Source organism: Calliphora vicina, chromosome 4 (genome assembly GCF_958450345.1).
Source record: "Calliphora vicina chromosome 4, idCalVici1.1, whole genome shotgun sequence".
Classification (NCBI taxonomy): domain Eukaryota; kingdom Metazoa; phylum Arthropoda; class Insecta; order Diptera; family Calliphoridae; genus Calliphora; species Calliphora vicina.
Window position 1 is genome coordinate 53,799,300 of NC_088783.1, and position 26,980 is coordinate 53,826,279.

The 26,980-nt window shown below is 29.5% G+C and overlaps 1 protein-coding gene across 3 annotated transcripts in view; it reads right to left on the reverse strand.

Annotated features, from left to right (window-relative positions):
- Ubr1 (Ubr1 ubiquitin ligase) overlaps positions 1-20,909 on the reverse strand; it is a 41,239-nt gene extending 20,330 nt beyond the window's left edge. For 2 of the 3 annotated variants that reach the window (XM_065506960.1, XM_065506958.1), the window contains exons 1-2: positions 20,770-20,909; positions 15,811-16,234 (exon numbers count right to left, since the gene is read on the reverse strand). In XM_065506960.1, the coding sequence (XP_065363032.1) occupies positions 15,811-15,970 (160 nt within the window). In that variant the 5' untranslated portion in view covers positions 15,971-16,234; positions 20,770-20,909. Of the gene's footprint in view, positions 1-15,810; positions 16,235-20,581; positions 20,701-20,769 lie in introns of those variants that run through there. The other variant, XM_065506959.1, reaches the window with a different exon arrangement.
- Between the last annotated feature and the right edge of the window lie 6,071 nt (positions 20,910-26,980).

A 26,980-nucleotide genomic window follows, 5' to 3' on the forward strand; every position in this document is an offset into this window, starting at 1 on the left:
TTTGTTTGTTTAAAACAAGATAAAAATCAAAAGTGAGTGCAAAGTCTGGGGATGAAAACAAAAAGTTATTTCACTAGCAGGCAGGCAGACACGTTTAGTTGTTAAGTGCAAACGAATGAAATATTTTAACAACAAAAAAAGTGTTTAATTAAAAATTATTCAAATCTTGACAGCAAAGTTTTTGTATATTGTATTCAATATAGTTCAAGGTTAATAAAATGTGATGATTTTTACGACGATTTTGTTTAAATTTATTTAGTTTGTTTTGTTTATATTTTATTTTTAGTATTTAAAGTTAATTGTTTTTCAATATGTATTCAACAATACAGTAAAATCAAAAGCTTTGCTTTGAACTCGGCAAATAATAATAATAATAATTTGCAATATGTATTTTGTTTAAAAATAAATATTGAGTCATCATTCATGTCATGTCATGTTTTTTTATACATATGAACGAGCGAGCGAATTTATTACTGACATCAACACTGCATTTGTAAATGAAGTGGTTGGTTTTGAATGTAATAAAACAATACCAACGTTTATTTTAGTTGCAAAGAGAATATAACTATTTGTTTGCTTTACAATGTTGTTGAATTTAATTAAAGTTAATTTCTTAGAATTGCTTAAGATGATATTTAACAAAATGTTTTATTTTTAATTGAATTTAATTTTCAACGATTCAAATATTTGACCAGGACTAAACACCGACCGACCGTATATTACATTCAAATTAGGCAAAAAATCAGATTTCATTCAGTATTTGATTTTCGGACAAAATTTGGAAGATACAGAACCAATTCAGTTCTTTTCGATAGCAGTAATTATGAAATCAAAGGCAAGAGTAAACAGCCTACCTACAAATTTAAAAAAACTTATTCGTATTTTGAATTCATAAACAAATTTTGTTCAATCTTAGCCTTTTTGGAGTTATCTAGAGTTCCGAATCGGGAACATAGAGGAAATACAATTTATTCGGCAGTAATAATAATCTTATAAGAGATTCGAGGGTGGCAACCGACTCTTTCCTTACGGACCACGGCAGCATTATTTATTCGTTAAATATTGTTGCGCCCAAACGGGAACTCTTCAGGGATGCTAGAAGAACAAATTTTAAAGCAAGTTTAAGAATTGTATGACACGTGAACTTTTGCCATTTGATATGGATAGTGTGGTAAATAAGATTACCCACTTACTAAAGGGGAACTATGAGCTATCCTTCCCAGTGAAGTCTTCAGGCAGGTGGAAGCACCTAAATGGTGGATAATAGAAGAATTGATGGCCAGAAGGTTGATCAACAAAGCTCTCTTTCGAGCGATAAGTTTCAGTAAGTAAAAAGGAGATCTCAAGAGGGCAAAACTGTATTCATGGGTATCATACCGTAAATCCATTGTTAACGTCAATGAGTTTTCCAGGTTCCGGTGAATTTTATCCAAAGACCCAAAAGTCGTAGGGTACATTCAAAGGGAGGATAACTCATGGAGGGAGTCTAGCTCTGAGACTCTCTCCCTTCTTATGGAAACACACTTTCCTGGTTGTACAGAAACTGAAATTAGGGATGACGACTAGGGGGACACTGCACCTATGGGCCTCAGTCACATTTCTAGTTGTATTGAGGAAATAGTCTCAGGGAAATATTAGTATGGGCGGAGAATACTTTCGACCCGTATAAGCCACTGGGTCCGGACGGGATTTTTCCGGATATGCTATGTAATATTCCACATGAAGCATTTTTTCTATTGGCTTATATTTTCTGGATATGTCTCAGTACCACTCGAAGCCAAAGTCATCTTTTCTGTTGAAGACTACTGAGCGACTGATATATCTTTATCGTAAGAGCAATATACATAGATATCAACCTCGTTAGCAACGCTCAGTAATATACTTTAGCTGCGTTTTTGGGATATAGAGGGAGCCTTTAATAACATTAGGATAGCGGCAATAAGAGAGTTGTTAGTTGAACTCGGGGTTAAGGACTTTAGTTGCGTTTTTGGATATAGAGGGAGCCTTTAATAACATTAGGTTAGAGGCTCTATTCACAAGAACTTTGAATATAAGGGTATGAATATAGTTGCCTAAGCGGACGACGTTGTGATTCTGATCAAGGGAAAGTTTCTTTCGACAATCAGCAAAAATCATTCAGACAATCAGCAAATGGGCAACGAATTAAATATAGTGAAGGGAGTTTTAATTTGCCGGAAATAGACGGCGTTGAGCAGACTTTATCGGAGGAAACCAAGTATTTAGGAACCTTCTTTGATAACTAATTATAATGGAACAATACTCAGGAAAGGCTTTAAAGGGGTATCAGTGCCTACTACACTTGCCGGAATTCTACAGATAAGAATTGGGGATTACGACCAGGCATGATAAACTGGATTTACACATCGATTGTAAGGCCCATTATTACTTATGGTTTGGTGGGATGCATTGAGAAAAAGTAGTTATAGGAAGATACTCAGTAGAGTTCAGAGATGTGTGTAATTGGTCAGGCTGGTATCCCTACTGGGATTTAGGACCATAGGATAATGACTTTGGACTTAGGTATTACACCTCCAATTGTTTTTCCAAGTAGTGACAAGTGGGTTGAATATGAACAGCTGTTTAAAGGGGGTGCAGTTTTCACTGATGGGTCCATGAAATCAGGCACGGTGGTCGGAGTTTAGGTAGTAGAAGACGTCATCAAAATGTCATATAGACTCCTAGACGAATGCAGCATCTTCCAGGCACAGATCCCAGCGATCTGGTATGCCACGGATTTGATAAGGGTACACAGAGGGGTCTGTAGTGATAATCTTATATATAAATAGGCCACACGTTTTTTTGTGGTACACTTTTAAGTATGTTATTGTCCACCAATATTGATGAAACATATATGGTTTAAAAGCTTATTTTCTCTAGATGTGGACATTATAAAAAAATTATTCAAAATTTATTTCCAAAAAAGTGGTAAAAAATAGTTTTAAAAGTGGTCGAATTTCGGCCACCAGGAATATGGTACACTCGCGTTATTGGAACTATAAGCAATCAGATTGTGTCGGGTACCAGGGAACTGCAACATAGAAGGTAATGAGATGGCCAGACAGGGTTTGAGTCTGGACGATATTAATAGAGTTTGGGAGGTTAAACCTTCTATATGCCACTACTATAGGTTGATCTTCGAAAGATTCCGTGACTCTACGTACCAATCCTGGTATAGTAGGATGGATTGCAGGGTGTTCAGGTCTATTTGAACAAAGTTGGATGCATGGAAAATTCTGAGGTTTTGTGTTACATAGGAAAATTCGGAGGTTTTTAGTTGGAGTGATAACCGGGCACTGCTCAATTCAAGCCTTCTTTGGTAAATGGGATATGGGCGCACAAGATTTCTGTAAGTTGTGCGATTATATTGAGTAACTACAAACAGTGGAACATGTTCTGTGTTACTACTGTCCTAGACTACATGGTCTCAGTCAAAATTGTCTAGTTGAAAGATTCCATGATGAAGTGAGGGACACAGCTAGATAAGATCTAGGAAATCTATTTGGCTTTATGAGGGGAATAGCCTGGCTATTTTAGGTAACGAGACTTTGGGAATCCCAGTCTATACTAATTTCCTTTTTGTTTGGACTGGGTTCTTTCTTTTTCTCTGCAATTAGATTTCTTCTCTTCACATCTAGATCACACTTGGTTATATTTCAAAGGGGTATCACAATGGATCCTGTGGGTCTCCGAGTGAAAATTCACTCTAAATTAAAAATTATTAAATTTAAAAGTTTATTTGAAAAAAAAATTTTGTCCGACCATATAATACCCTACACTAAGTAAAAGAGCAATAACATTTTTCTTTTAAAATTTCAATAATTTATATTTTTGAGTGACTTTAGGAAGCGGGTATATATGGGAGCTATGACTAATTATGGACCGATCGTTACAAAATTTGGTGACATGAATATTGTATATATAAAACTTATTTGGAGCGGAATTTATGGAGATACATACAGAGCCGGTCAAAATAATAGCACCACAGAACCTTAAAGCAATCAACATGGAAAATAGTTTTATTTTCATAGTAATTTTAATTAAATATTTATAGTATATCGTTAATTAATCTCTATTTCTTCTATGAGTAAATTTTTCTTTAAGAAAAATTAACCTTTCAATCAATTATATGGTATTTTTGAAAAATACCCAGATTTTGTGCAGTCAAAATAATAGCACCATCGTAAGAAATTGTCGAAAAAATATAGAATATTTATGTTTTCGATTTAAAAAATCGCCATAATATTATAATTTGAATTAATTTATATCGAAATGAATAAAATTTAAGACAAAAAAATTAATTTTACTTTTCAAATTTTTTTAGTAACAAAAAAAGTGGTGTATGTGAGCTCTAGTTTCAAAAATTATGATTTCTGAACATACAATTAGCTTAATTCAGAAAAAAAAACTATTTATAGATATTTAGAAATGGTTTTAAAAAACATTGCGTTGAAATAAAAATATAAATTTCAGGTTGCGAAATCGCTTATCGCTTTTGATCATAACAATCTTGGCCCACCGTTTCGAAAATCAGGCATTTATGTTCTGCACGGTGGTCAAAAGTGGCGACTAGTGTTGCAGTTATTTGCTGACCATTACAAGAACAAAATTTAAATTATTAAAATCCTAGAAAAGTTTTATCAATAACGATATAACATCCTCTATTAAAGGTAAAATTTCCAAAGTCACATTACCATTTTTCAACATTCTGGTACTTGAAAAACTTCTTAGTCAAATAATTAAACAAATTATATTGTTTGATATCAGACTTCTGTAGAATGTCCTCTGAATGCAATTTCAACTAAAACTTAAGATAATATATTCATCTTTTCTTACAAACACACAGATTTTAAAATTATAATTTGATCGTGGTTTTTCTACTATAACATTCGAAGAATATATTGAATATGTGGAATAAATAATTCATTATATGATCAAATGCTTGATAAAATCATACTCAGATATAAATCAATGAAATTATGACCCTAGGAATGATCTATGGAATGATAAACTGATATAAATTTGGGTTTCAAGCTAAAAGGTCAATGTCGTGACACAGGATGCGATATCCCCAAACATAATTTTATTAAAACTAGATGGCCAAGAGTCACAAAAAGGATAAAAGGAAATCAAAAATATTTAAGAATTTATTATGGGGAATGAAAAAATATATTTGGCATACAAGTTGGATACAAAATTTTAAAAATTTTAGAATGTTTATGTTTAGGAGGTGTTCGGTCTCTTTTTTGCCAAAAAAAATACGAAAACAAAAGGCAGCAATATTTTACTTTCAATAAAAACGTGTTAAGAACGTTACAAACCATAATAATTGTTACTAAATTAAATTTTGTCCTGGTTAATTTTTGTTTATTTTAATCGATTTCTATCTTGGTGCTATTTTTTGACTGATGAATTTCGTAGGTAGTTATATTTTATTCAAAATTATTTTTAATTTTTGAAAGTTTATTGAATTAAGCCTAAATTAATACAAAAACAACAAAAATTAATTTAACAGTTTTTACGTAATATTTTAATATAACAATATGAATGTCGTGGTGCTATTATTTTGAATGCAGCTGTATATAAATTAAACATTTATGACCGATAAAGTCCAATTTCGGAAGGACATTTGTATGGGGGCTAGGTGAAATGGGCCGAAAAAATAATATGTACCAAATTTGATCGAAATATCTTCAAAATTGCGACCTTTACTTTGCACACAAGATTTACATCGAGCCAGCCAGCCAGCTAGACGGACGGATATCGTTTAATAGATTCAGAAAGAGATTCTAAGTCTATCGGTATACATACTTTAAGGTGGGTGGTTAGACTAATATTTTTGGACGTTACAAACATCTGCACAAACGCATTATACCCTCCCCCCTATGGTGGTGTAGGGTATAAAAATTGTTAAAATCTTTCCCCGGGAATAGAAAATGTCCGGGAAATTAGGAATCCTAGACCTATCATATCCCAATTTTTTTTTTTTTTTGTTATTTTACCATTTAAAATACGTTTTAAAACCCAATAATCAAGTTTTTTTTTTGTTATCTGTGGTTTACTTACAATTATAAATTTATATCTATTGCAATGTGCAATATAAAGTATTAAACATTTTTTATTGCATATAATTATGGTTTTGCTGCTGTTGCTGTTATAATTGTTTCCTTAAATAATTAACTAATTTAAGCATTTTATAAAATAAAGTAATTATAATAGAAAAAATAAAACATTCATATAAACAGACTGAATAATAAACTCTACTAGTACTACTTTGCTTTATGAGAATACAATTAATCAGCAACGCAATTATATTCTTAACGATTTTTAACATTCAACAGTTTCTTGTACTATTTATTTATGAGTTTTTTCTTATATTAATTATTAATATATTTTCAAACGCCAACATTAAAAAGTTCACTGAACTTTCGTTTTAAGAGTTTAAAAAGTATTTTAAACTTTTTTTTATTCGAAATTAATTTTTGTTCGTTTTCATGTTCCTTTGTTGTTTGTTTTCATCATCCTTTTGTTTAAAAGAAAAATCATTATTTATCCTGATTTTTTTATGCTCTTTTTTTGCAGCTTCTCATTACAACAGCCAACAACAGAGTTATAAATTATTGTAAAAACAAACAAACAAAAATTAATTTTCTTTCTTAAATTTAGTAGTGGGTGACTCAATTTTAAAAAATAAAAATCTTATTTCATCATAAATTTTTAAGAATACCAAATATATACCTAGTATATTTTTGTATGTATGTATTTCATTTTATATTTGTTGATCATTAAGATAAAGTCAATTGAACCCAGTGAGGAAAAAATCTTTTTTTTCAGTGATTAATTAATTGTTACATATTTTGTTTGCAATATACTGAAATATGACCTAATTCTAATACTGAGGGAGACCTTGTATTGGGACTAGGTATAATTTCAGAGTACTTAGAACTAATACAGTGGTTAACAAAACAATGGAAACTTTTCCAAATATTCCATATATAGCCCAACATTTAAAATATTTTTTTAAAATAAAATTTATTTTTTTAGTATTTTACTTGTATAGTTTTATTGATATAAATTAACTGAAAAACAAACAACATAATTAATTAAATTCTGAAAAAAGGGAACAAAATTAAAAATATTCACTATTTCGCTACTGACAAAACAATGGAAACTTTTAAACTTCAGCAAGAAAGAAGTGTAAAACGAAAATAATATTTAAAAGAACGATGCAAAAAGAAAGCATCCTGTTTACAGTTATTTTATTTTTAAATTCTGGTAATTTTTCACAATTTCTTTTTCTAAGTTTTTCGCATAATTGCTTTTTTTCAAAGTTAACGAAAATGGCTAAAGTTAAGATTTGTGAAGACTTAAAAAATAAAATAATTAACGATTTTAAAGCTGGTTTAAAACCAAAAAATTATCTGTGACAAATATTCAATAAATAAATCAGCAGTTTTAAAAATGATAAAGAAATTTCGTGAGACCGGTTCTGTAAAAACTAAACATTTAGGTGGAAGACCTCGTAAGACTACTCCTAGACAAGATAATTTAATAGCGAGAGAGTACAAGAAATTCCCAAAAATAACTTCTCGAGAGGTTGTTAATAGCCTAAAATTAGAAATAAGTACCCGAACAGTTAGTCGCAGGGCAAATGAGGCTGGTCTTGGTTTCTATCGTCCTGTGAAAAACCACTCATTTCTAAAAAATAACCGTTCTGCTCGTCTACAATTTGCCAGGGATCATTTAAACTGGTCGATACAGAAATGGAGTACTGTCCTCTTTTCCGACGAATCCAAATACATTGATGGGAGAACATTTGTAAAACGACCAAATGGAAAAAGATTAGATCCAAAGTACACAAATAAGACTGTAAAGTTTGGCGGTTGCAATATTATTGTATGAGGATGTTTTTCAGGGCAAGGTATGGGCCCAATTCATATTATAAAAGATACCATGACAGGTATAGGATACAGAACCATATTAAACGATGTTATGTATCCATACGCTGAGGAAAATATGTCCCTAGTTTGGAGATTGCAACACGACAACGACCCGAAACACACCTCTAGGGTTGTAACCGAGGTACGTGTTTTGAAGTGGCCTGCCCAATCGCCAGATCTCAATCCCATAGAAAATCTATGGGAAATTGTAGATCGTAAAATAAGGACCCCAAATTACACCAGGAAGGAAGATTTATCGGAGGCGGTTATAAGGGAATGGCAAAATATTTCAAAGGTGACCATTGACTCTTTAATTGGTTCAATGCATCGTCGATGTGCAGCAGTTATAAAAAATAAGGGATACCCAACAAAATATTGAGTTATTGCAAAGTTTAGACCATATTTGTTAAAATAATACATAAGTTTCCATTGTTTTGTCAATGCTGTAATAAAGAAATCTTTTAATTTTGTTTTCTCATTATTGGAATTTAATAAATTATATCCTTTGTTTTTTGTTAAATTAAGTTAATAAAAGTATACAAATAAAATACTACAAAAATGTTTAAATTTTTTAAAAAAATATTTCAGATTTTAGGCCACTAATGAAATATTTGGAAAAGTTTCCAACCATTGTAATTTTATCGGGATCGATGCATAATCAAAATATTTATAACAGTATACATTTGTATAGGGACTAAATAAAATCATGGACCGATATTGAACATTTTCAATACGAAACAAACAAACCTTATAAACAGAGAGTATTCGTGGGCCCTATTGTGTTTTAAACAGACAGACAGATGTACAGACATAGCTAGATCGTCTTAGAATATTATGAGGACCCAAGATATCTTGGTTATACGACCAATATTTAGATATGTTACAAACGGAATGACAAAATCAATCTTTTTTGATGGAAGAGTTACCCCCATTTTCTCAATCTCTGGTTATCGTTTTTCGTAAAGATATACTTCTTTGCACAAAAGATTTTATTGTGAAAAAATAATGTTTCGTAAAAAAATTTATGAGATAAAAGCTTTTTGTAATGAAAAAAGCTTTTTTTAATATGTTTTGTGTCAAATAATGATTCTGATGAAACAAGTTTTGTTATATATTATTCAATAGTTAAAAACCATTTAAATATTTCAATAAATCTCGCTTTTATATTTATATATAAAAAAAAAACGTTAAGATAAAATCTGTATGCATTTTCAAATGGAAATATTAATATTGTATTAGTCACAGATAGTCACAGATATTAAAAATATTAAATATCAGAATTTATTATTGTGAATAATTTCAACTCATCATCATTTTTAAACAAATGATGAGTAAGGTTGAAAAATTATGAAATTAAATTTCAAGATTTGTCAATTATTATTAACAATAGTGGAATTTGGCTCATATTTGATCCATATTTAGATTGATTAATAATTATAATTAATAATAATTATATTTCAAATCAATAAAATCCGACCACGGTTTCATCAAAATACAAGTATTTAAAGTTACAGCAGATGTACATTTTCTTGATCTTTAGAAAAGTTTAAATCGTGAATAAAATCGAAATATAAAAGAATAACAAGTAAGAGAGCCTTCACCAAATTATACTTTAAAATAAAACTTTTTAAATATGGGTTAGTTCTATTGGATAGTAATTCAGACACAATTCTTTTGAGCAAAAAAAAAATTTTAAAAAAGGTCCCATATATTGGAAAAAAATTTCGATTTTGCAAAAAAATTTCAAAAATTGTATTTCTTGAGTTATAAAATATTTATTTTGATAGATATCCCATTCCACTAAGGGACTAACAATATCTTAAAGGAATGGACCTAAGCTTTCTTTTGACTAAAAAAAAATTTTTAAAAAAGGGCCCATTTAGAAAAAAAAATCGAATTTGTCAAAAAAAGTCAAAAATTGTAAGTCTTGAGTTAAAAAATATTTATTTTGATAGATATCCCACTCGCATCCTACTAAGCGACCAAAAGGGTCTTCAAGGAAAATATCTAAGCTTTTGTTTGAGCTAAAAAAAAATTAAAAAAGGGTCCATTTTAAAAAAAAAAGTCAACAAAGTTTTTGATTTTGGAAAAAAAGTCAAAAATTTAATGTTTTGAGTTACAAAATATTTATTTTGATAGATATGCCACTCGCATCCCACTAAGCGACCAAATAGGTGTTCAAGGAAAATATCTAAGCTTTATTTTAAGAAAAAAAAAGTGCCCATTTAAAAAAAAGTCAAAAAAGTTTTTGATTTCGAAAAAAAATATTAAAATTTTTTTTTTTTTTAATATTTTTTTTCGAAAGATTGAAGAAAGAGCTATCTAAACTATTTGGGACACATTTTGCTAAGAACAATATAAGTTACATGGATAAGAAAAAACAACTGCTTGACCAAAATGTCAAACTTTGACCCCCTCTAACTCGGAGAGTTCTCGACCGATCTTGTTGAAAAATTGTGTCGGAGTTACTATCCAATAGAACTAACCATCCCGATCGGAAAATATCGATTTCAAAAGATGTCCACTTGACATGAAATGCCCTATATATTTAGGTAAAGAAAATTTTTTTTTTCCAAAATTGTTTTTTTCATTTGTTGGAAAAATGAATGTCTCAAAGTAATCTAGAGTGTAGTCACTTTAAACGTTAATTTTGTGCTGCACTTTTTTGTGAGAAATTCGTATAAACTGGTTTTATACAAATTGTATTAATATAATTCTCATGCAATTTATTTTATTTTTGCTTACCCCCTGTCTATACTTGAGTAATATTTATCATAACAATTTATAAAGTTGTCAAGACAAAGTTGTCTGAGCAAAAGCCCTATAAATTTTGTCATAACGAAGCAATAATACTAATAAATGGAGACTATACCTGATAATTTTTTATCTTGACAACAATTTTCACGTTTATCATGATACAAATTTATCAGTTATAGACAGGGAGTTAAGTATATACTGACCTTTCATGTAACCTATCATGATGGCGATTGTTCCTTTAATGTCTCTAAATAGTCTATTTAAAAATTATTTTGTACTGCGGAGCGTAGTTATATTTCCCACCAGAAGTAATCAATTGAGGAGTTGTCGGAAAATGTTTTGTTTACAAGCAATCGGTTATTGGACTGTCTATGGGATGTATTTTTAACTGACTATTAGAGGTCAATTAGCAACCGTAAATGTATAAATATCTAGTTATGTAGCTGACCAAGTAACCAGTTATGTAGCTAGTAAGGTAACTCTATAACCGGCATGTGAATCCAATGCGTTGACTTCTTTGAACAAGCTATCAGACAGTCTCATTGTAGTCCAAGAGGGCCAATTGACCCCCTTGCTTAGGACATGCACGTGTTAAAATAACTAGCCACGTAGCTAGTTATGTAATTAGTTGTCACCCTTAATAATATGTAAAAATCTTTAGTTCGGGACAGTCTCCTAGAACTGCTGGAATGCAAATTTTATCCAACAACAATACATTATACAAATTCATATATAAACATTAACATCTTGTATTAAATTGTCTAAAGTTTACGTCACTATGCAGTTAATTTCACTATATTATTAACAATTTGTTTTTTTTTTTTTAAAACAACAACAAGCATTAACAATATAAACTTGTTATGAAATCTACATGGACAGAAACTTCTATAAAAAAGACTCGTATGAAATCCATAAAAAAAGCTAAAACAAAAGAAAAGAAGTAATAGAAAAAACGTCATTGTTTTAAAATATTTACTATTATTTAATTTTCTCATACAATGTTTCGTTTCTTTCTAATTTGTTACTTGAGTTGTACTATTATTATTATTATCATTATAGTGATACAAGTACATACAACATACAAGTATTAAATAATATTAACTACTATATAATATACGGAAATTCATGGCTATTTATGGTGTTGGCGGAAAATCCTTCAAATAAGTATACAAAACAACATGTAGTTTTTTTTTTTTCTTTCTTAATTTTTTTTTGCCGCAACAACATGCAACAATTACTAAACAAAAACAACAGCAGAAACTATGAACAAAAAAAAACAATTACATATTAAACAAATTGAAAAAAAAAACAAACAAGTTTTGAACCACAAAACTTAAGCCGCAGAAATGTATTAATGAATAAATAATTGTATAATACTTATTGTTGTAATCGTTTGTGTATTAAACAATGACTTGGTACTTTTTGAAATTATTTTATTTATATATTTTGTATTAATATTAAAAATAATTGTACTATTTTTGGTTTATGTGCTAGACAAACAACGGGTAACTGTATAAATAGTAAGTTTTATTATGATTTTTTTGCTTTAATTTTGTTTAGTAGTCAAGTTTATTGCAATTGTTTGTGGTTTTTATACCTAGACTCCAGCATATGAATATGAAACATTAGTTTAATTGTTTTTCGATTAAATTAATGGAGGTTAAATCTTGACTTTAATAGTCAGGGTAGTTGTTAAGCCATATTCATATATCATGATATTCAACTTGATATCAAATATAAAATGGGACACAGGTGTTAAAGGAAAACTTCTCATATTTGTTTATATCATTAAGAGTTAAAGGTAGAGTTGTGGGCTTTTCAAAAATTGTACCTATTTTTGTTAAAAAAGTAATTTTTTGTTCTAATTAAAAAAAAAAGATTGTTATGAAATTAAAGTCCTTTTTAAATATCTCTGTTTTTTTGGAAGATATCGGTTTTATTTTCGATTTAAAATATGATCAACTATAAGTTTTCGCTCATATCTGAACTACATACAAATAGTTTATGTCAAAACAATGTAAACTTTGGCAAATATTCAACTTAGTGATTGCACTACTTATCTGTGAATGTATTTGCTGATAGTGTACAAAATGAAAAGGTGACAACAGATTCAATTGAATTTGTTCGTTCATAAACAACCCAACTCTAGCTGAGACTTTAAAAGGTCGGCGCAACTGAAAATTAATGCAAGTTCCTTTGTAATTTCACTTTTAATTTTCATATTTTTTTTTATAATTTGTGTAATTTTTCAAGAAAGCAAAAATTAATTTAAAGAAATTTAAGAAACTAAGTATGTATGCAGCTCGATAGACAACAAAATGCGCTTTTATTGTTTTTTTAAGAGGTTTATATGATATTTTTTGTGGCTAAACGAATAGGTTTTACATCGATTTTTTTAAAGACGTGATCAATGTTATAATCAGATTTTGGAAAAAGATTTCCTGATGATCTGGCCTAAGCAACCAGTAAAATGCGCATAGGAAGTAGCTTATCCCCAACAATAAATTTCAGTGAAATTTTATTAACCACATTTTACATTGTTTTTTTTTTTGTCTGAAAGAACGACAAATTTCTTAAATATAACAGTGCAACACGAAAAAATATAACCATATAAAAATTTTTAACATATAAAATAAAAAAAACTTCATCTTCAAGATCAAAGTCGCAAAATCTCTGTTCAGGTCCATAGGTAGCAAACCGTTCAAAATTCAAGGAAACAATCAACTACAAAAATGTACCTAAGATCTCAATAAACAATTTTCTAGAACATATGAACTTCCAAGGAATGATTCTTAACACCGTTAGGGTAGGTCAATCTAGTAAGAAAAAACGAATTAAGTGTCTTGGGTCATAAACTATTAAATTATTATAAACTAAAGCATACTTTTAGGCAGCTTTAAAAACAATTATTTCTAAATTTATTTCAATTTTTTAAGTTTTTGGCGATTTTGATCTTTATATGTTCACAATTATTGTTCTTTATGACAAAGGCTACAACTTTGCCTCAGAGAGTAAATCAGAATTCCGAACCGTTTTCAAAATATGACCCTGAGAAAATTATCACTTTTTTGCAAAAATTACACCAATAAAAATTTCAAATCCTTTGGGGCCAATAAAAAAAGAGCATGACAATTAAAAAAATTCACACTTTTTTGCCAAAAAAAAATTATTTTTTTTTTTAAAGGTGAAAATAGGAAATGTACAAGCACTGTTATATACCGCAATAGAATATTAAATCTATATTTTCAAGAAAAAGAAAAAAGTTTCTGCAAGTTTGTGCAAATATTTTGAAGAAAATGAAGAAAATAAAACTTCCGAAATGTATGTGCAACTATACAATTAGCAACCCATGAATGAGTCCAACAATGCACAAGATTCTTATTCATGGCGGTACTGTAATAAAGCAATCAATAGTGCCAATTGGACAACTGTCAGAGGAAGCGTACGAATTATGCGAGGAAATACAGCAGAAGTGATAAAAATCGAGATGTCCTGAATATATTATTTTTGAGCAGTGAGTCTTTTTAAGCTGCAGACACACTTTTTTGACCTATCATCATAATATAATTTGGTAAACTGATTAATATTCATATAAAACCCGTTCATGTTGAATTTTATCGCGGTACTAATATTTTTAAATCAATTATGAACTTTAAACTAATTTTCTTAAGGGGCCTTATATGGGGACATTGGAGCAATTATGGACCAATCATAATAAAATTTGGTAAAATGATTAAGATTTATTTATGATTAACAGTTTATATTTCCATAATTTTTTTCTGTTAATATTCACATTTTCTGTATTGCCGGCCTTCGGCCGGGTGAAGGGACTTTTAACTCTGGGGCGAATCGAACACCGGCTTCGCTAAAGTCACATTTTCTGCATATCAAAATTTTCTGAAGTATTGTCATATGAAATCAAAAAGGAATTTTTGGTTCACAATATTAATAAACTGTACCATATTATATATCATATTAAAGGTATTGTGAAGCACTATTCAATGATACCCATAACGATCAGTTTGTTTTCCAAATATATGAGAAATGTACTATTATATGTATTGACTTTAAATTCATATAACTCTTAAACTAAGAGAGAGCAGGCAAAAATATTAACGTTTTTATGCTTCTAATTATGAGAGCTATCAACACCAAAGAAATTATAAAAATGCAAGCTGTTTCGCTGATCTTGATTTATACCGTGTTTTTAAGTTAATTGTGGACGTTAAAGTAAATTTCTGAAAGGGGCTTTATATGGGGACTAGGGTCAAATGAGGTATATTTTTACCAAACATTACAGCTTGATTCCTGAGCACACAAATAGTTTTGTGAAAAGTTTTTATGAGTTAATTCCAAGGGGAATTTGTATGGGAGCCGATTTCAACCAAAATCAGTTCTTCGTTGGGCCTAATTAATCCTACAACTATCAAGGCTTTAACTCGAAAATTACTTCTAGGTTTGCCGGCAATTCCCTGGAAAATTCAAAAGATTAGAACTCCGAATCATAGTTATCTTAACTATTTATGGACTGGTTTTGTTAAATTTCAGGTGCAAACTTACTGACAGCATCTCCTGATTGCATAGATGTAGAAAAACATCAAAAGTGTTTGACAAATCCATAAAATGGAAGAAACATCTAAATTTCAAATACATTTTTGTAGTGCACAATAAGAAAAACATCTTTGAAAAATCTATAACACAAAAATAAATACCACATTTGCAATGTTTGCAATGACAAGTTCATTACAAAAGAAATCAATCCAACCATTTTTCGTTAACCTCAACTCTATATCAAGTTCAATAAAACATAAAAATTTGTGGTTAAAAACGCCACACAAAGCTGACTACTTACTGCTCCTTGCCTACATGACAACAACAAAAATAGCAGCAGCTAAACTAACAGAATTTGATCTTTAAACAAGGTTTGTTTTGTTTTAAATAAAACAATTAAGAAAAAAGTAAAACTTAAAGGTAAAATAGAGGTTTATTTTCAACAGTACATTGAAAATGTATGTATGTAAAAATATGTATGCAAATGTGTGTGTGTATAGCATCAATATGTCTACAATAACTATATATATGTAACGGTACTTACCCACACCATTGTCAGGTTGAAATTCAAAATATTTTCTTGATTCTTTTTGAAAGAATTCAATGAAATCTTTCTTCTCCAATGTACCAGTCGAATGTTTAACACGCCAGTTTTTTAGGGCTGATTCGGAGGCTGGTGTTGGTGGAGCCACAACATCATCCATATTGATTTGAGTTTTGCAGCAGCAATAGTTTTTTCCTTCTTTTCTTGAATTCTTTTTTTTTGTTTTATCTCTCCTTTAAGAATTTTTTCGTAGAAACAGGCAGCTTTTTATAGGTTTTACTTTTGTGGCGGCTATTATTCTTGTTAATTATTTATATTTTGTGCATTTAAATTGTTAAATTATTATTATTGTTTTTTCATAAATTGTTTAACGATTTTTATTCACAATTTATCGAATTCTTGCGTTTCTCTAGTATTTGGGCAGCTGTAAGAGAAATTAAAATGAAAATAATAAAAGTAAAAAAAAAAACGATTGAAGATGCCAGACACACAAGCTTTTGGCTAAAACAGTGTTGCCCCAAAAACTTAAGTGTTGGCCAAAATGGGCAATATTAAAATTCTCTAGCTTTTTGTGGGCTAAAAATAATTATCATAGAGATATGTAGTTTTAGAAATGGAATTATTACGCCATATACCTAAATCTGTGGACGGAATTTATAAAGGTGTTTGAATTAAAGGTACGAAAGAATTGATTCTTTTTTTTTAATTTTTAATTTATATATCAAGATTCAGTAACCTAGCCTCTTGGCCATAATCGTTTACAAATTTCTACTTAAAAATATTTTACAAAAAACAATACTATTGAGTACAATAACATAAAAATTATGGAAAGTAATTATATGTGGGAGGAAAAATTGTTCGACAATATAATTGGAATAATTTGACCTTCCGAGTTCCAAATTTGATAAAATTTGGTCGAAGCGGTTCAATGCTTTTGATTGCCCACTGGATACTTCCCTATTCACCGGAACAGAGTTATCACATGGAGGAACAGAATCTGCAACCCCATTCACAGTCTCATCGTTCCCACGACAGCCGGTTCTACCCACTGGAATGACCCGAGTTCACTCGGCCAAGGGCTGCCAACTCAGCATATACTGTTGCTACAACAGTCTCATCGTCGACTGCGAGGCAGCCTGGGAAATGAGTGGCCAGTAGGACCTCAAGTAGTTCCTTACTATTCAGAGTCCATTTACCATAGGATTTCTGAATGTAACTTTGTAAAACCGGTGAGGTTGATCGAATTTTACGTAATCGGTTAGTCTCAGAGGCTTTCCTTTTCGCGTTCCTCGTAAGGTTCATAAAGTGATTCAATGAGGACTTGTATGGCGGCCAGTTACCCAGACTCTTTGAACAGTTGACGAGAAAAGTCCTTCTGGCGTGTGCTATCTCAGGATTCCACCACGGAGGCTGATTTCTACCTTAGTTAGTTCTTCATTAGTTTGGCAATGTAAGAATGATCTGTCAAGGTTAGGTTTTCTATCTGACATTACTTAAGTTTGGGTCCCTGTGCACAGATACTTCTATGGCAATGAAAAGCCAGATGAGTTATGGGATCTATTTTGGATATCTGCAATTAGACACTTTCTTACAAAGGGATATATCAAGGTTGCTGGCAATATTAACGGGGCACTGGACGCTTTGAAAGCATGCAAATCGCCTTGGACTCCCATTAAACGACCACTTAAGTTGTTTTGACAAAAGTAATGAATTAATTCAACAATGAATGAAATGAAATCATTTGAACGGAGCTAAAGATTTTGTTTTATTGGGAATGGTTTTTTAATTCTGAAATAAGAATCTTGAGTATTTTCAGAGTTTTATAAATTCTAATTTTCAAGAGAGTGTTTCCATAATAGTTTTTCTTGATGAAAATACTATCAACAATCAAAATTCTTAAGGAGTTTAAACCATTTGTATTATAAATGAGTTAATTTGTGTAAATTTTCAGACTTTGTAAAGAAAATATAAAATATACGTTCTACAAGCACTTATCATTGGTTGTGGTTTGCAGAGCGAAAGAAAAATACAATTTTTAATAGGCAACGAGTGTGATATATATTTGTGCCTCTTTCCAAACCACAACCATTTTGAAATTTCCTTACGTTTATTTTTTCTATTGCAATATTACTAGAATTAGCTGATTCATATCTGCTTAATCTGTGTATAACACTATCGTTATTTCAAAGTCTTTGAACTTGAAATTATCAAATAAAAAGTAATGCATTTTTGTATAATCTATTTTATTTCATATTGAAAAAATAAATATATTATAGATTAAAAATATAGATTAAAAAATATACGTGCTTTTGTAAATAAATGTTAAAAAATTATTAACAAACGTCACCAATTCAAACCCTTGCAAAATTTGCAAACTTATGCACAAATAAATACATATTTTGCATTTGTAGTATTTGTGCAAATGTTTGCATTTTCTTATTTGTTCAAGGTAACAAATGAACTAAGATCAATTTAAAAACAAAGTAAATACGTAAATCAGACTGAATAATGAAGTAGGTATATAGAGAGTTTCGATTTAATTATTTCAATTTAGGTTTAATTCACTAAAATCTCATTTCAGAATTAAAAGATGTCAGCAATAAATTCCATAAAACAAGTCCCAAGCAAATTCTTTAGCTTCATTCAAAGACTTTTATTTGAATAAAATTTATTCATTTATATTAAAATTTTCATCCAAATTTGTTTTTTTTTTTTTTTTAGTCATTAACAATAATTTGTTTGTTACAAAATAAAAATTAACAGAGGACGCCATGGCACCCCAAACCATGATACTGTAATCTCTGTATTTAACTCTAGTTATCGAATTTTGTGTTGAATTTGAAACATTGAAGATTTCCAAAAATGTTGTTTTTAATTTCATCTATAAATAGAACACAATTCCAAAAATCCGTAACCTTTTCGAGATGAACTTTCGCAAACTCAAGGCGTAAGTTGCAATTTTCAGCAGAAATCTTTGGCTTTTTACGTGCGCAAACTCAAGGCGTAAGTTGCGATTTTCAGCAGATATCTTTGGCTTTTTACGTGCGAGTCTGCTGCTTAACCCAATATTATTAAATAATATTTGGATTTCCTTAGGATGTAAATTTTTATTGGAGTATTTCACAATGTATTCCTGGTTTAGTTCTTTCAGGATAAGGGTAATATCTCGAATTGTTTGTAAAGTGGGTCGATTTAATTTTACCATTTTTGCTATTTCACCCTATGATTTGTTTTCATTTCAGAGATTAATAAAGAGATTTATAATCAAAAATTCAGCTTAGCTATTGTTACTGAAATAGCTGCAAATAGCGTTAACATTAAATTATGTTATCGCTATTCTATAAACGTTTAAATTAATAAAAATACAAGTTTTTAAATTCAATAACCTTTGTCAACTTATTTTTAATTTTTGCAAATTTTATAAAAAATGTAATTAAGGATGAAATTATCCTTATCATTAAAATCCGCTACCGTTTCTGAAATACCTCCAATTTTCAAACAGTAGTAAATCTTACTTGTTTCAACATTAACAATTCTTTAAAACCATAAAATTTATGGATGTATGTAGAATTTTTCCTTGACTGTATATTTAAGCAATAATTTTTAAAATCGAGTACTAATAGGATTTCCTAGCACCACTAGTAATAAAAATTTTATTTCCTAAGCTTCCCAATAAAAACTTGTAACGAAAGGGTTAAAACTAGGAATATTTTTTTCTGGCAACACTGTTTTTTGCCAATAAGGATTTGTCAATAATGCTGCTTCTTATTAGAAAAAAAACTTTGACATTTTTTCCAACAAGGAAATGACGACACATACAAAATTTTTTCACTATTCACAAAATTATTTAAAATAAAACAGATTTAAGAATATTTCACACAATTCCTTTTAAAATATTCAACAATGATGGTAGCAAGTTTTTTGCAATAATGCAAATATATTTTGATAGTTAAAACAATTCACTTTTATTATCTCAGCTGACGTCAACGGCGCAGCTGTTGTTATACAAAACAAAATAACAGAACCAAAAATTGACTGGCGTAGTGGGAGCAAAAACAAAACACAAACATTCACACACACACAAAAGCTTAAATTGTTATTTACAACAACTTCTTTTTTCACACAAACAAAAAAAAACAAATCCAAAAAAGCAGGTTCCTTTGCACAACAAAACCAACAACAACATAACAGACTAACGAAGGTCGTGATTCAGTTTTAAGATGGTGTTTTAAAACAAAATTTTGTCATTAACCCACAAAATAAATACAAAGTATTGTTTTATTTTCGCTTTTTTTATATTGTTATTATTATCACGCACTAATATTAAACATAGGTGTTTAACTTTTCACTTTTAATTTTATTATATTTTCTTTTTGTTCAATTTTGTTGCATTTTTTGTTCGTTTTTTTCAGTACAATGTGTGTATGCGAAAAATGTGTGAATGTAGATTTGTAGCAGGAAAAAGAAAATTATTTCCACGTAAAATTTTCAGATAATGGAAATTCTTTGTTATTAAGCCTTTGTGTTTAAAATAAACATTTATTTCCTTTTTTGTGGTGTTTAATTTCGTTTAGTTCACATTAAAATTGTTTTTAACAAAGTCATCACTTTTGTTCACTTGAAAATTTTTCCAAACTTTTTTGTTATAAACTTTTTGGGGTTATGTTGCCAGCAGAGGCAGCATTAATGCAGCATTTTTCTTATTTTTTTTCACTGATCAATTTTTACTTTTATTTGCTTTCTTTGCTTTGCACATAAACTTTAATTTTACCTTAAATTTTTTGTTTAAAAATTTATTAAAATTTTTCTTTGTCAAATAGCTAGCTCTTATACTTTATCTTTTCAGATACTTTTAATTTGTATTAAAAAAAAAACTTTTGATAATTTTGTAATATTTGCTTTTTTGCGTATTTGTTTTAACAGAAAATTTTCTTCAACTTTAGTTGTTGTAAATTTTACTTTTTTCGTTTCTTCTTTGCTTTTATTCTACTTTTCTTTTCCTGTTTCTTTTTTAATTATATTGCGAAATAACATTATCGCAATATATATACAAAGTTAATTATAATTAATTAATAAAAACAATACAGCGTTTGCTTTACAATTAAAAAAATAAACTGAACAAGTTGAAGCACAAAATAGAACTGATGAAAAGTGAACAAAAATTATCGATATGAAGAAAACAAACCGTAAAAAAAGTTTGTAAAGTTTTGTTTTTGTGTGGTAAGTATTATTTCATTTGTTGTATAGAGGTGTATTTTCGTAATTGTTATAAAATTTAAAACATTTTAAACTAAACAAATATAAACAAATTATAATTAAAATAATGTATCAGAAAAATAAACATAATAAAGAATCATTGATAGAATTAAAAATGTCAGCAACTTATTTCATGAAACCATTTCCAACAAAACAAAGTCTTTAGTTTTATTCAAAGTTTGAATTAAAGCTAAAAACTTTTAAACAAACTTCGAAAACTCAACATTTGGGAAAAATACCTCGTTAAACTACTCCAAAACAAGATAATTTAATAGCAAGAAAGTTTAAGAGATTTAGGATACGATTGAATCTTTAATTGGTTCGTCTTTGTAAAGAAATAATAAAAAAACAAGTTAGAGAGCTATATTCTGCTCAAAATACAAATTTTAAATATTTTTAGGTAAACAAAATTTATTTTTTTTCCAGTTGTTTTTTCATTTTTTTAAAAAAAAAATTTGTTTGAATTATTTTTAATTTAAAATTTTTATTTTTTTAAATTTTGTTTTGCTGAATTTTGACCCATTGTAGGTCCAACTTACTATGGTCTTATATACGTCGTTGCAAAGGTCTTTGAAATATCCATCATTAAATATCCATATTGTCTATATTAATGACTTAGTAATCCAGATATAGGTCAAAAATAGGTCAAAAATCGAGGTTGTCCTGGTATTTTCCTCATATCTCAGCCATTTGTGGACCGATTTTGCTGATTTTAAATAGAAAACTTCTCGAAAGCATGTTCGAATATATCTGGGGTCTTCATTGATTTCAACAGACAGACAGACGGACATAGCTAATCGACTACGCTATCTATAAGGATACAGAATATAATATACTTTGTAGGGTCGGAAAATTATATTGTGGAAATTACAAACGGAATGACAAAGTTATATATACCCTTCTCACGTATAATAAGAGATATCTAACAAAATACTAAGTTACTAAAAGAGCCAGAATATTTTTGTAAAAATAAAACCTAAATTTCCATTGTTTGTCAATACCATAATAATGAATACTTTTCAGTTTGTTTCTATTTTCCGAATTTATTTAATTCTATTTAAGTGTTTTGTTTATATGAGTAAATAAAAGCATATATATATTGATGAAATACTAAAAAATATATAGCTTACAAATATATTTTAAACCTCTATCCGTCCAATTTTATTTTGAGGTAAAAAAATATACCAGGTTATTGTTTGAATAAAAAAAAAATACGTTGGAATAAAAACAAAACAAACGACATTTATCACAATAAGTAAATTATTTGTCTCTTTACACATATTTACCGTTATAACGGGAGAAATAAGCAAATAAAGCAGCATTATATACATTTAACATACCCGCCTAAAGGCAGCCTGGCCGGTTAGAGGGTTAAGCTTTTCATATTTGTTCCTTTTTATTGCAACTGTGTACATTATTTGTTTATGTTGCCACTGAACAGTAATTGTATAACGGCAGGGTTGCTTTTCACATAAATGACCGTTAAATTTAAACTATGAATTTGTCATTATAACAAAATGTTATTTCAGTTAAATATTGATTTTTAATGACGAAATTAAATTTAAAAATGGAAAATTAATTCAATATTACATCACAAAATTATAGTTATTTCATAAAGACCATATTTTTTTTATAGTTTTTAATATGAATTATGTAAATATAAAATGAAAGGAAACAATTTTTTAAAATTAAATTTTATTTTGGATATAAATTGAAAGGAAATCAAAATTTGTTTAAAATCAAATGAAATTATATTTTTTTAAAATTTTATTTTGGTAATTAAAAAAAACAATATTTTCAAACTTTTCGCACAGTGCCTAAAACATATGAAACAAATTAATAACACAAAAAAAGAGCTTTCGAGAAAAAGTTTTCTTGCCATCATACCCCAACAAACTAAACTTTGTAACGCGGTAACAAGGAACGTAAACAAAAGGGTATTAAACGAGATATTAAATAAACAGGATACGTATTCAAAAAAGTTACGTCGACGAAGACTATTGAAAAACATTTAATATTTTGTATTTTTAACTAAAGGAAACTAAAAAGTAAACGCACTGATACCAACAATATTATTGATTAGAAAACTAATTAAAAAAAAAATAATTAAAGTGAAAATAAGTGGACTACATACTAAAAAAATCAATAGCTCTTGCACAGAATTGTAAGAAAATACAAAAAACTGTTTAAAACACCAAACTAAAGTGAAAAATTAATAAAACAACTAGTTAAACTACAAAAATAAATCAAAACATTTAAAAATAAGAAAACAATTTGAAAACATTAAATTTAAACAGATTCCTTTTGACGAAATAAATCGAAGTTCATTAAATGTCAAGGTCAGTCAGTCAACAACTTTAAAGGATGATTTTTAACTACACTAATGCCCAACAACACATACACACACAACAATCATAAAACAAACAACAACATTCTGCTCTTTTAGTGTTGTTGCCTTTTAACCTTTGTTGATTTTTCTTTTTTTTATGCTCTTTTCCCAGTAGAAGTGTAAAATAACAAGTAAGAACAACAAAAATAAGTAAACAAATAAATAAATACAGTTAAAACAACATGGCAAATCTGGCAAATAATACAAAAACAATAATAACAACATCGTCAACAATGACACCGACAACAACAAATACTTCTTCAACATCATCGGTGTCATCACCGCCATCTTCATCGCTAACGACAACGACGACGACAACAAAAACAACAACAACATTATTGTCAAAGCCAAATACAGGAAATTTAGTTGCTAATGCATTTTTAATGGAAAATCTTAATATGCTACAACCTCCAACAACAACTACATCAACACTATTGCCTCTACATCCACCACCACCACCCTATCATCATGATCCCAACTCAGTAGATGCTAAGGAGCCCAAGAAGTCCTTGCCTATTTATATGCCACAACACAATTTACTAGAAACCAAATCATCTATGTCCGAAAAACTATTAAATGACAAAAATAGATCGTCTATGACAACACCACCCTATCTATCACCACTCGATACTGGCGCTTTTGGACCGGCATTGAATGAGCCCCAAAAGCCCCGTTGGTTGTCATCGCTACACAGTGTAATTTTCATTATAACTTGTGCTTTGGCAGTCTTTATTGTTTTTCGTAATGTCCTTACTTGGTAAGTAGCTGATACTTATAGAAAATGTCCTTTTATACGAGTACATTTAAACTTAAAACCTAGGAAGGGGTAGATAGGAAAAGAACGTAAACAAATGCTATAAATACTACCAACAAAACTTAAAGTACACACAATAATAGAGTTTAGGGAAAGGGGAACTTTTATTTTAAAACGCTACAATAAATAACCATTTTAAAACTCACCCTCTTTGAATTAAATAACATTTTATAAAGTTTTTAAAAATCCATATTCATATACTTTTTTTTAATGAAACACAGGTTTTTGAATAAGAAATAATTTTTTACACATTTATACATTTTGTCCTAAGTTTCTCCAATTTTGTGACTAAAGTGGCTAAATCCGGAGAATAAGGCGGATGAGGAAGCAATTCGTAGCTTATTTCATGGATTTTTGTCTTGGAAACTGCACTGCAAAACTGCTAAGCATCTAGAAGTTACAGATTTATTTCCCTCTATTTTTTCTATACCACTGTGCATGTGTCAGTTGACTCTTGTCGAATTTTGAACAAGATGCGTCATTTATTTTACAGAAATAATACAGATTCGACAATTCTGCACCATTAATTCCAATGGTAAAAAAGTGGTTTCCTGAATTTCGTAGTGGCCGAACAAGCACGAAAAATGCGAACGTTCTGGAGACCCAGTTAAGGTCTCTACACCCGAAACAACTGAAAAATTTACGATATGGTGTTGGCCGATCGTAGATTGGAAGTGCGAGAGATTGTGGAAGCCATAGGCATCTCATATGGTTCAGTGATTTAAATTTTGAATGATCATTTGGGTATGAGAATCTAGAATTCTAGATACTTAGTCCTATTTAAATGAAATTTGACATGCGCAACGAAGTGTACCCTCAGTGTTGGGTATTATATGGTCGGGATTGACCGTCACTTTGTTTGATCAGGTAGTACATCTCCGTTTAAAATCTACCACACTTTTGGACACCTTTCTCTCGGTACAAATAACACATTATTGTTCTGGTACCACTCAAGACCTTGCTTACCATAGTGACAGAATGCCAAATCAGGACAAAAATAAGTGGACACATTAAGAAGTCTTATGAATGGAAGCAACCTCTTTTGTAAAAATTCCTTGATTTAAATTTCGGTATTTATAGAGCCCTTTGTAACAAATGTTTGGCTTCTTTTGCGCAACTGCATTATGCTTGCCATACCAAGAACTTTTTGGGAAAATTTTCTGCTTTGGACCCTAAACTTTTCTACAGCATTCCCTCGAGCATCAGCAACATAAAAACATTTTCCTCTCAGGAAATTTTTGTGAGTCTTGTATGTTTTTAAACCTGCATTGGCTTTAGCTTTTCGTACCAAATATTCTGAGTACTGAGCTAACCGGACTGTTTTCCTACCGGATGTGTTGGGAGCTCTTTTGATTCCTTCTTCCTGAACCAGGTTTTCTATCAACGTAAATCAATGTACATATTTTGAGTTTTTATATAAAAAATCTTTCAGAAATATAAGTGATCACAGATCGAGCTCCTTTACTTGATTAAACGCTTATTGTTCAAGTTATTGGCGAATTTAGATATTGTGGATTTTTATATAAACAAATCGATTTTTGGCCAGAAATATGAGTGATCACAGATCGAGCTCCTTTTCTTGATTAAACGCTTATTGGCCAAGTTATTAGCGATTTTAGATATTGTGAATTTTTACATAAAAAATCGATTTTTTTTCAGAAATATGAGGCTCTCTTGTTGAAGAGCAAATAGTTTTAATTTTAGTTATAAGATTTAAATATTTATTGTAAGGTCGATAACAGACAGATTCAATAAATCAATAAAGTGTTGAAAAAAAACATATCGAGCTTCTTTTCTTGATTAAACGCTTATTGCCCAAGTTATTAGCGAATTTAAATATTTTGAGTTTTTATATAAATATGAGTGATCACAGATCGAGCTCGCTTATTGGCCAATTATTAATAATAAATGTTTGGTGGGGCAAAATTGTTTTGAATGCACATAAGTGCATTATGGCCACCTAAAAGTTTCTTCGGATTATCTTAAGCATTTGACAGTCTTTTCGTTCGGTTTTGACATTAATTTAAGTTAGCTTATACATATTATAGTTGGGCCTTAAATCGATCCGACCGTTCTCTACTGATGCAATTACCAACGAACGATATTATACTTTTATTTATACAGATTTTAGTACGCACTTTTTTCTCGTCACTAACATACTTTTCAAAGGTAACTTGATGGAAAGAAAATATCAAATAATACTTGGGTTAAAAGTTTTAATGAAAAACGGCGTTAAGGTTTTTTCGAACTCACTCCTTAATAGATACCCTGAAATGATTTGTTGATATTACCAATAAATCCCTTTTCCCCAAATCCCTTGAATATAAATAGCAGACAATTCTCACTTAAGAATGGAATTGAACTGTGTAGATATTTTAATACTCCCAGATACAGTGGTGGCCACCAATTTAAGACAAATACTTGAATTTTTTTCATCAACTGAATTTTAAGTGCGATGAGCCAAAATAAAAGGACCTCTAAGGGTATGAAATTTATTATTAATGTTTCTAGTTTCTGAAAAATGAAACTAATGGAACTAAAAATTCGAAATTTTGTCCGAATATTTTATAATAATAAAAATATAATGATATAAATGTGAGAAAATATGTTTATTTAAAAAAAAAATTTTTTGGTCAAGTTGTAGAAAAATTTTATGTGTTCGTGGTGAATATGTATGAATTGACACAGTCGAATAAAACACACTTGTGTGT